We start from the raw sequence: 12101 nt of genomic DNA, 5'->3' as shown, positions 1-12101 counted from the left end.
AGTGTGTGTACCTGTGTTCCAGGTGAGTTTGGGGAGGTGTGCAGCGGGCCTCTCAGACTGCCAGGTAAAAGAGAGTTCCCTGTGGCCATCAAGACACTGAAAGCGGGCTACACCGAGAAGCAGAGGCGGGACTTCCTGGGCGAGGCCAGCATCATGGGACAATTTGATCATCCAAACATCATCCACCTGGAGGGTGTAGTCACCAAGAGTAGGTCTAATTGTCTATGAAGTCACACACATTTTTCACATGTATGTATGTATGTATGTACTTTATGCATGTATTTGCAGTAAGTTTAAAAGTGACAGTGCTTCCAAATGGAATGTGATTTCGATTTGATATATAATCAAATGTTTTGTATTTTAAACCAGCATTAAAAGGTAAATCATCTGTTGGTAACACACGTCTTTGTGTCTGTGTGGTTGTATGCAGCTCTAAAGATTGTTCATCTATTTTTCTTTGAATTTGAAGGTAAACCAGTGATGATTCTAACTGAGTACATGGAGAATGGGTCTTTGGACACATTTCTGAAGGTACATACTTTTATGGCACTCATGTCACCGTGTTTGTCTTTTATGTTGTTGTTGTTGTTGTTGTTGTTGTTGTTGTATTTTGTAGTTGTGTGATGTTATTCTGTTCAGGGTTCTCCCCAAAGTAAGAGGGGCGCTGTGTCACCATGTCAATATTTTAGGGAAATTAAACTGATATTTAGTCATGAAAGAGTAGCTATCTTTGAACACCAATGCCGTCATTGTTAATAGCGAAAAAAACAAAAGTGAAAGCATCATTATGTTACTCAGTTAATTCAGCTTAATTAATTAATTCAGCTTCATTCTTTCCATTTTGACATTGAATAAACTTGAGTTGGTTTTCATATCCAGTGCTGCCTTCTTCAAAATCCTGGGGAGAACCCTGCTGTTGTTACTTAATGTCTTTTTAAGACGTCAGCTTTATTCTTCATCTGAATAAAGAAAGAATGACGATGATGATGATGATGATGATGATGATGATGATGATGATGATGATGATGATGATGGTGATGATGACGACGACGACGACGACATATTTGTTGACATAGTGGAGGTGCTAACATTGATAGTTTTGCTAGAAGTACATAATATCATGTACTTACATCTAATGAGCTTTGTCTGATTCTCCTCTGTAGAAAAATGATGGACAGTTTACAGTCATCCAGCTCGTTGGCATGCTACGTGGCATTGCCTCTGGCATGCGCTACCTCTCTGACATGGGCTATGTGCACCGCGATCTCGCCGCTCGCAACATCCTTGTCAACAGCAACCTGGTGTGTAAGGTGTCCGACTTTGGCCTGTCTAGAGTACTCGAGGACGACCCTGAGGCTGCTTACACCACACGGGTAAGACACACACACACACACAAACAAACACAAACACGCATACACACACTGACAGGGACATCTAACCCAGTGCTGGTGGATGACCTCCAGCCAGGGAAGGTCTCAATCTGCCCATCGCAACAGTGACTCATACAAAGACACCCCCAACATGACCTCTTATTCGTGAGCACCTCTCTACAACATGGTTTTACTTACTATTACACTGCTGTCTCTGTTGTCATCTCTCCACCACTAACACAGCCCCACTGCCTATATGTAACGGGCCCAGTTTAAAACATCTCTGAACAAAATCTGAACAAAGGTGACTTTCCATAGAGCCTCATATGGAAATACTAAGTACTGTAGTACTGTAATACTAAGACAATCTTTCATCCATCGCCAATGATGGACTTAGTAGCTACAAAGCTAGTGCTATGAAGCTAGTACTATGAAGGTAGTAATATGAAGGTAGTACTATGAAGGTAGTGCTATGAAGCTAATACTATGAAGCTAGTACTATGAAGCTAGTAGGCCTACTATGAAGGTAGTAATATGAAGCTAGTACTATGAAGCTAGCAATAGGAAGCTAGTAATATGAAGCTAGCAATATGAAGCTAGTAATATGAAGCTAGCAATACAAAGTTAGTAATATGAAGCTAGAAATATCAGGGCTCTCAAGTCTCACGCATTGGGCGTGAGACACACGTGGCGTGTGAGCGTGTGAACGGGTTGAAATGCGTGTGTCTCACGCCCAATGCGTGAGACTTGAGAGCCCTGAAATATGAAGCTAGTAATATGAAGCTAGCAATATGAAGCTAGTAATATGAAGCTAGCAATATGAAGCTAGTGCTATGAAGCTAGCAATATGAAGCTAGTAATATGAAGCTAGTAATATGAAGCTGCCTGGAAACTGTCTCTGTAGTATACTCTTACATAAATAAATATGCCAGGTATTAATTTCCAATTCAAATACAGTTCCACTGCATCCATAGCCGAATATACACTCACTGAACACTTTATTAGGTACACCTTCTCATTCATGCAATTATCTAATCAGCAAATCATGTGGCAGCAGCACAATGCATAAAATCCTGCAGATACAGGCCTGTAACTTCAGGTAATGTTCACATCAACCATCAGAATAGGGAAAAAAATGTGATCTCAGTGACTTTGACTGTGGCATGATTGTTGGTGCCAGACGGGTTGGTTTGAGTATTTCTAAAACTGCTGATCTCCTCAGATTTTCACGCACAACAGTCTCTAGAGTTTACTCAGAATGGTACAATAAAGAAAAAAACATCCAGTGAGCGGCAGTTCTGCAGACGGAAACGCCTTGTTGATGAGAGAGGTCAACAGAGAATGGCCAGACTGGTTTGAGCTGACAGAAAGGCTACGGTAACTCAGATACCCACCCAATTGTGGTGAGCAGAAAAGCATCTCAGAATGCACAACACGTCAAACCTTGAGGCGGATGGGCTTCAACAGCAGAAGGCCACGTCGGGTTCCAGTTCTGTCAGCCAAGAACAGAAAGCTGAGGCTGCATGGGCACACACTCACCAAAACTGGACAGTTGAAGACTGAAAAAACATAGCCTGGTCTGATGAATCTCAATTTCTGCTGAGGCACACAGATGGTAAGGTCAGAATTGGGCACCAACAGCGTGACTCCATGGACGCAACCTGCCTTGTGTCAACAGGCTGGTGGAGGTGGTGTAATGTTATGGGGAATGTTTTCTTGGCACACTTTGGCCCCGTTAATACCAATCTATCATCGCTTGAATGCCACAGCCTATTTGTTGCTGACCATGTGCTTCCCTTCGTGGCCACAATGTACCCATCTTCTAACGCTACTTCCAACATGATAATGCACCATGTCACAAAGCAAAAGTTGTCTTAAACAACATGACAATGAGTTCAGTGTTCTTCAGTGGCCTTCCCAGTCTCCGGATCTGAATCCAACAGAACACCTTTGAGATGTGGTAGAACAGGAGATTGAAAGTGCACCTAAAAAATCTGCAGGAGTTGCGTGGTGCAATCATGTCATCCTGGACCAGAATCTCAAAGGAATGTTTCCAACATCTTGTGGAACCAATGCCACTAAGAATTTAGGCTGTTTTGAGAGCAAAGGGAGACCCTACCAAGTATTACTATAGTGTTCTGTGAGTGTCTATCCTCAGTCAGTACCATGTGTCTGTTTATCCACGGTGAGTGAGTTAGGGTGGTGAGGCTGCAGTATTATTAATAAAGAACTGAGTGATTTGAGAGCTGCTTCCACTGAAAGGGGGATAATTAGACTGTCGGTATCCTGAGCCCTAATTGGTTGCTTGATTATTTTTCTGTTTCATCCACACTTCCTTGTCAGGGCTCTGACAGGGAGGCGGATGCCTGGTGGGTGTTCAGTACAGTGCATATCTCTCTCTCTTTCTCTCTCTTTCTCTCTCTCTCTCTCTCTCTCTCTCTCTCTCTCTCTCCCCCTCTCTCTCTCTCTCTCTCTCTCTCTCTCTCTCTCTCTCTCTCTCTCTCTCTCTCTCTCTCTCTCTCTCTCTCTCTCCTCTCCTCTCTCTCTCTGTGTGTGTGCATATGTGTGCATGTGTTGCAATGCTGTTAGCAGTGTTAGCTAGCTGTCTATACTAGGCTCCCGAACCTGTAAATTGAGCTGTGTGTCCCAGACTGAGCGGGGTCTTGTCAGGCGCTGAAAGTACAGCCTCTAGGATAGCCAATTAGCACTTAGCCCCAACATCGCCACCGCTGTCTCCTGTCACTCAAACTTACACTTCCTCTCCACATCTCTCTCTCTCTCTCAGTAAGAGTCGAGAGCAAGGGGTGAGAACCACACATACACATCATCCCCTCCAAAATAATTCTCCTGTCGAATGTTGTGACAAAAAGCATCACATTACATTAGAAGACACCGAACACCTAAACTCTCCAGCCGCACCGCAACAGTGCTGCCTCCGTGCAGCTCCTACCAGACTTGATTCATAAACTATTTTAAATACTTTGAGCGTTTGCTTCAGCCTGCCCGGAGTGCCAGATGGGCTGGGTTTGCACTATTCCATTGGTTCCATTATGCCAGACAAACTCAATCAAGCAGAGCTAATTATTTGAAAAGGACTTCAATGACTATTTGTATGGTTTGCATATTGTGACAATTGTATTTTATTGTTTCACTCAGGGAGGGAAGATCCCAATCCGGTGGACCGCTCCGGAGGCTATCGCCTTCCGCAAGTTCACCTCTGCCTCGGATGTGTGGAGCTATGGCATCGTCATGTGGGAAGTGATGTCATACGGAGAGAGGCCGTACTGGGAAATGAGCAATCAGGATGTAAGTGATGACATCACAATTACATGTAACTTCATGATGTTTTTTTGCTTGTTTGTTTGTTTGTTTGTTTATTCCTTCCGATCTCTTGGAAGGTACACGTCTTGGACAGTAACACATAACACCAGCCTGGTCATTGTCCCAGATCAGTTTGTGCTACAGACAACTCCTATTACTGTGTTTGGCATGACTTTAATAGGAGTTGGCTACAGTACAAGCAGATATGTAGCTAATGACCAGGCTAACATAAGATTCTGTGTATAATAAATATCCCTTTTATCTAAACAAAATACCAGATTCATCGTACCAACCTAGTGGTCATACGGTAGTATTCATAGAACATACCTGGTAAATGGTTGTAAAAACAGTTGATCCTCTTCGTCATTTTGCTACTTTGAACTATTAGATTAGATTTTAGATTATATTCACTTTATTGTCATTACATAGTACAAGACAATGCAACGAAATTATTGATTCTTAGAGGAACTGTTATTATTATAATTATTATACTTAGAGGAACTGACAATACTGCTATAATCCATTGTATTATAGAGTTAGTGAAGTCAGCCATGGCACAGAAACTCCAGTATACAATATAAGGCGATCTTTATCTGTCAGTTATATTACCGCGCTACTGTTTTCCACTTGGAAATGTAGGTGAAATGTATAGTATCTTCCTAGCCAGAGGGGGAATAGGGTGAGAAGAAAATGTAGCTCTATTAATAGAATAAAAGGGGAGGATAGAGATGTTATTGAATGTGCACATTGGGGGTGAGTGGGGCAGTGGGGAGAGAGAGAGAGAGAGAGAGAGAGAGAGAGAGAGAGAGAGAGAGAGAGAGAGAGAGAGAGAGAGAGAGAGAGAGAGAGAGAGAGAGAGAGAGAGAGAGAGAGAGAGAGAGAGAGAGAGAGAGAGAGAGAGAGAGAGAGAGAGAGAGAGAGGGAGAGGGAGAGGGAGAGGGAGAGGGAGAGGGAGGGAGGGGAGAGAGAGAGAGAGAGAGAGAGAGAGAGAGAGAGAGAGAGAGAGAGAGAGAGAGAGAGAGAGAGAGAGAGAGAGAGAGAGAGAGAGAGAGAGAGAGAGAGAGAGAGAGAGAGAGAGAGAGAGAGAGAGAGAGAGAGAGAGAGAGAGAGAGAGAGAGAGAGAGAGAGAGAGAGAGAGAGAGAGGGGAGAGAGAGAAGGAGAGGAGAAGAGAGGTAGAAAAAGAGAGGTTGTGGAGATGGAGAGGGGGAGATGGAGAGCAGGATAGAGAGAGAGAGAGACAGAGAGAGGGAGACAGCAGGGGAAAGAGCGAGAGTGAGCTGAGGACACAGAAACAGAGAGAGGGGGGGCATATAGAGAAGGTCAGAGAGAGAGAGAGAGAGAGACAGCCGGAGAGGGAGGGAGGGAGAGAGAGAGGGGTGGGTGGGGGGGTGGAGTGGAGTTCTGTAGAAAAACACCCATAGGGCAAGTCAGAGGTCCTTTGTATGGGAATGCTAGAGCTACATCACATGACACCCAGAAAGAGAGTTTTGAGTCAGGCAGGCAGGCAGACGCACACACACACACATAAAAAAATGTTTATATGTATATATATCAATCTGTGTGACTACACGGTTGCCGACTTGGTACAGCTTTCCCCACTGCTTTCACACATAGACATTATTTAGTATGTATTGAAGACAAACCTTCCCTTTGGACAAAGTTGCTGACTAAAAAGTAATATCTTTTTTTGTAAAGATCAAGTCAATGAGAGATTTACAATGGCTTTTGCTGCTTCCACATACTGTATTCCTTATGGCTTCTCCCAGAGTTGTTGAAGTCGTTTGGTTATCACAATAGAACTGTTGATACCAGAGGGAGAAGATGTTTATGTAGTTGCAGACAGTGCCTGATGGAGGAAGCCAGTGGTGTAGTGGTAAATGAAGAAGTGGGTATACAGTAATTGTCCGAAGAGGCTCTATTACCAGAAAGGCAAAACTAACCAATATAGGCCTAATTGTAAAGGTTTGTAAAGGAAATATTATTATTATTATTACAATAAAACCATAGTGGCATACTCATACAGAGTATTAGCCTACTGTACATAATGTATACCTACTTAGCAGGGTAGAGGTAGCCCACTGATGTCAATGTCCCAATGAAACAAGAAATCAACATCCTATTTTGGTTGATATTTGATTTAGCTGTAAGGGAAGGCTTAAAACATGTTGTCGTTTTGTCTAGATTCAATCATGGTTCAAATGTGACACAAAATGTGCAGATGTTTTGCTAATTCGATCAACCATCCACGATGATGATGGGTGTTCAGTACAGTGCATATCTTTCTCTTGACTTAACGTGTTAATGACTTAACGTGTTAACCCTGATAATAAAGGAAACGACCACAAAACTATGTTGCTACTACAACCAACTTTTACCTGGTTGGGACTGTATATTGTGTGACACATACATTCCACAGTGCCAGTGAGTAAAGATGTGTATGGTATATTAACAGGGGAATAAGAGGAGTAGGCCTAGGTTTCACATAGGAGTCCCTAAAGGAGGTGCAGCTCTCAGTCATGTTTATCTCAGTGAGGCCGCCCTCGATCCCCCTCCCTATTCGCCCTGCCATGACGGCTTCATCCCAGCCTCAGATCCCTCATTCTGCTACATCATTAATCTGTCTGCGCTACGCTTGGGAAAGGGAGAGTTATTTGATGTTTTATTTAAGGCTTTCATGAGGATTTCCTCTGATCTCGGTTGCTTTAGCGAGACGCGGCTCTTTCTTCCCTTCTAGGACCTGCCATCGGGGTTTGTTCTGTGCTGCTTTTCCAGCACTACTCTTGAGACTGTGTGTGTGTGTGTGTGTGTGTGTGTGTGTGTGTGTGTGTGTGTGTGTGTGTGTGCGCGCATGTGTGTGTTTGTGTGTGTGTGTGTGTGTGTGTGTGTGTGTGTGTGTGTGTGTGTGGGTGCATTGTTTGTGAATTTCACATGACAAAAGGTTGTCATGTGCTCAACAAATCAATGTCTTTACATCTTTAGAGCCCTTTTGCACAGCTTCACCAAGACATTTCATTTGCTACTTCACATCATGATCACTAAGAAGTCACTATCTCCCTTTTCATCTGTGCCTCTGACTTTTAGGCGAGTTCAAATTCGGGACACGGAAGTTTGGAAAGTTAAACTCCATTAAAACAGCTCATGCAGTGAGCTTCTTCGCAGCATACTTACCTCCACAAACCCCTATATGTGTTGTGTATTCCCACACACATCACCAACCAGTCATCATTACTGCCTATCTCAGTATGTCTACTGCAACTGTAGCCTCTCACCACCCCTCCAGGGAAGAGACAGTGGTGTAATCAACTGTGCTGTGTGGCTGTCTTCTCAGGTGATCAAGGCAGTGGAGGAGAGCTATCGTTTGCCCGGGCCCATGGACTGCCCTGCAGCACTCTACCATCTCATGATGGACTGCTGGCAGAAAGACAGAAACAGCAGGCCCAAGTTTGAAGAGATTGTCAGTCTCCTAGACAAGCTCATCCGCAACCCCTGCAGCCTCAAATCGCTGGTGAACTCTTCCAACAGGTGAGGATTGGAATTCAATCCACCTTTGTCTGTAATCGCGGGTGGTTGTTTGAAATCGTTTTCAGTGCCATTAATACAAACATGTAAGATGGGTCCAAAACAGTACAGTGCAACAATGACACAACATTGCAGTAACATACAGATACTACTTAATCAGTCAGTTCATTTTTTACTCAGTCACTCGTTCATCTCCTTAGCCATTTTTGTATTACCCTCTTCCTTTCTTTGATGAAGTAATACAATTTAAGCGGCAGGGAAATTAATATAAATAGTGTATAATGGTTGTCATATAAAATCAAGAGTTAATGACACAAATAACCAATAACTGTTCCATGGTTTGATTCTTGAGCTGAGTAGAAGTGACAGCATACAAATGACTATCAATTATTAAGAATTACATGCTATCAAACAGAGCGTGTCATCATAGCCATCATAGCCAATGGTCATGCTATCATAAGGACGAGAGCTGGTTGAAGTGTACTGTATGCATTTTACATGAAAGGTTCTTTTGTCTTCTGAGTCGTTGTTCTACATTATTGCATGATGTGCTGTTAAAACAATAGTGATTAGTGATTATGTTGTCTTGCCTTGAAATCATTATAACAAGTACTGCTTATTCTAGTATTGATTTCTACTTGAGAATATGACTATTTAAGTAGAACAGAGTGTAATTATATTAGGGGCAATTGTGGCTACCCATTAGGAACTGTGTAATTTAATATTAATGTTGTTCCCACAGCAGCCTTTACATTTTAATACCAACTAAACAGATTAAAGTGTTGGAATAACAAACAACAGATCGATAAAGCCAACATTCATTCATATTAATTCAATCATTTTATGTAAAGAGATGTACACTATAAAAGGAATTGCTATTGCATATTAAATAATTATTGATTCTTTTATTTACAGTTTTTCTCAATTGCTTGAGCACATTTGTCCAAACAGAATTCAAAACAAATAACGTAACACACAGGCCAACATTAAAACACGTTGGCCAAAGTCACCAATTTAATTAGCAAAATGTACTAAGGCACATTAAATGCTTAAATACATGACACAAAACTACTTGTTTTGCAAAAAAGACGTGTGTGTGTGTGTGTGTGTGTGTGTGTGTGTGTGTGTTTGTTTGAGCGTGTGCGTACGTGTGGTTCTGGGTGTCTGTGTGTGCATATGTGTGTGTGTGTGCATGCCGATTCTCATGCTTGCATGTATTTCTCTCCCTCAGGGTCTCCAATTTATTAGTGGAGCATGGGAGTGCCGAGGGCAGCGTATACCAGTCGGTGGGGGAGTGGTTAGAGGCCATTAAAATGGGTCGATACACAGAGCTGTTCATGGAAAGTGGATACACCTCTGTGGAAGTGGTTGCTCAGATGACCTTGGAGTAAGTCTCTCCCCTCAGTTAATGACCTCCACTACAGTGTACACAGTCTCTCCTTGACAAAAAAAAAGTTGCTAAGGTGACAAAAAACGTAGTTGTGGTTGTCATAGGAAGTAATGGGCTGCATGAACGTTTGCAGAGCTCTGCAGTTGATATTTTGCTGTGTCAAACATAACATACAGGACTGGACTGTGCCTGGGGAGAACGTATGTTCCCGGTGGTGCAGAATGGAGGGCGGGTCACAGCAGCCGGTCACATCAGATACTAGCATGTGCTATTGGAATGGGGTTTACAATCTCATTTCAATGTCATTTAGCAGCCTAACCGAGTGTAAAGGACCATTAAAAAGTATGCAAGGTCTGTAAAGGACTACGGTTTTCAGCATAGTGTCACTCCTATGTCTGTCTCTGAGTATGACATGTACATGCATGTATTCCTTCTTCCTATTTCACAATGACGCCAAAGTGATTCTTTGAACAAGTTAATTGTTTGATTGTACAACTTGTGTGTATTCATTCTTTTCAACCACCTGTTTCACAGTGACCTACGAAGGGTTGGCGTAAACCTGGCTGGGCACCAGAAAAAGATCATCAACAGCATCCAGGAGATGCGAGTTCAGATGATGAACGTGACAGTACCCATCTGACCCAACGGAGGCGGGCGTTGTGGATCGAGTTGCCTAGCACTTTCTATGAACATGAATATGATGTATTTATTGACCGCAACCAATTGAAACACAAAGGGAAATGACTTGACAAACTGAAGGATTCAAATATTGTGTTTGGCTCACGTTTGGCGAACAGTTCTCCTGATGTCTGTGTGTCCACCTGTCAGGGTGCAGACACGAAGCATGGACTCGCCATGATGAAGAGGATGGCGAGTATACGCTTCCTCAGAACGACACACAGACATGGGGGATCCAGTCTCTTGGCCGAATGTATAGCACTACAGACCTACAGACCTCCCAGCTGCGTCGTGGATCCTATTACCTCCGATCATCCAACTGAACCTCCAAGTCCTCCATCAGAACCTACGTCTCTTCAGTACAGGTACTGTAACCAATAGAACCTTCACCAATCCATCAGAACCTACAGGCCTCCATCAGACCCTCAACAAGACTTACATGCATCCAACTGATGCCAGTCCTTCAAAAAAAATCTACAATTGTCTGACAGAACCTTCAGTAATCCATCTACATGCATTAACATACTCTACATACATTATGCTGCATCCAGTTTAATCTCCAGAAGCTTCAGTCATCCATAGCGCTCTCAATGCAGCAAACAGAGACTTGGCCAATCAATCCGAACCTAGAGGCTTCTATCAGAATTGATAGGTTTCCAAAAGGACCTACAATCTCCAACAGAATATATTGACTGCAGGCTTCTGTCAGAACCTATAGGCCTCCAACATGACCTACAGCCCCCAATAGAACCTTGAACTGTCAATCAGAACCAGTAGGCTTCTATTCAGATCCTAAAGGCTTCCAACAGAACCTACAATAATCCATCAGAAGCAGCAGGTTTCAAAAAGGTTTCTCCAGTAATCCACTACAATCCACAGGAATTCAACAGGACCTCTACAAAATACACAATAATGTAAAGGCCTCAAACCCAAACTGGTGTCATTCAAGTTCTATAGGCATCCAATTTGTCTAGGGGCATCCGATAGACTCCATATGCCATCTATAAGATTGTGCAGGCACTTGGGCGATAAACAAACACATCTATTCACTATTCCACTTCACAACAGAAGTGACTGGACTGTATTCATGCAGTAAGATACATTTCATATTGGTTCTTTCGCTGAGGACTGCTGAGTATGAAGAAGCAATATAGAACTTTAGCTTGGTAATATAATTTATTTCTAACTTTCCTGATATATATAAAAAAAACTATGTACATGTGTAGTATTTCTTCATATGCAGATGTGTTGTTGGCAGGTAATACCAATGATGTCTACAGTAATTAGAATCAAACACCATCAGTACAACACTACTTTGCTTACATGTTTTACATTTATATAATGTATATAATGTATAGCTAAACCAGGGAGCATTGTTTCCATCCACCTTTATGTGGGTAAATCTTCTTTAAGCTGGATAACATATTGAGTGAGTGTGTTAACATAGAGTATGTACAGGGTTTATGGTTTACAGTGCTTCTCAGTGTTTTATCGATGAAACTGCTCTGAGATAGATAATTGACTATTTACTGAAAAGTATGCTACTGGCAGTGTGGGTTATACATAGCATAAACAGAGATTGTACTCATAGTTTTACAGAGATGGCAGATTGGGCACACCTGTGTCTTCTTTGGAAGTATCTAAAAGTACTTGGGAATGTAAGGGTCACTATAACATCAATAACTGAGAGGATTCAGGGATAATGTGAGTTGCTATTTCCGAAGTTTATTCTAGAACAATATGAGACAGGTTCAGTGAAAGTGAGTGTGCTTGATCCACTTTAAAACGAATCACAGCCATTACTAATACTAAGCCTATCATG

The 12101-nt window shown here is 42.4% G+C and overlaps 1 protein-coding gene across 1 annotated transcript in view; it reads left to right on the top strand.

Moving 5' to 3' along the window:
- epha5 (EPH receptor A5) overlaps positions 1-10241 on the top strand; it is a gene marked incomplete at both ends in the record, with an annotated part of 61890 nt that extends 51649 nt beyond the window's left edge. Inside the window, 7 exons of the mRNA XM_080529437.1 lie at positions 23-208; positions 470-531; positions 1164-1373; positions 4527-4676; positions 8021-8214; positions 9443-9598; positions 10136-10241. Of these exons, the coding sequence (XP_080385563.1) occupies positions 23-208; positions 470-531; positions 1164-1373; positions 4527-4676; positions 8021-8214; positions 9443-9598; positions 10136-10241 (1064 nt within the window). The remainder of the gene's footprint in view (positions 1-22; positions 209-469; positions 532-1163; positions 1374-4526; positions 4677-8020; positions 8215-9442; positions 9599-10135) is intronic.
- Positions 10242-12101: the final 1860 nt, after the last annotated feature.

The sequence above is a fragment of the Nansenia antarctica genome, assembly GCF_963989245.1.
Source record: "Nansenia antarctica genome assembly, chromosome: 4".
Classification (NCBI taxonomy): Eukaryota; Metazoa; Chordata; class Actinopteri; order Argentiniformes; family Microstomatidae; genus Nansenia; species Nansenia antarctica.
The sequence above is the reverse complement of the archived record's forward strand: the minus strand, read 5'-3'. Positions and strand labels throughout refer to the sequence as shown.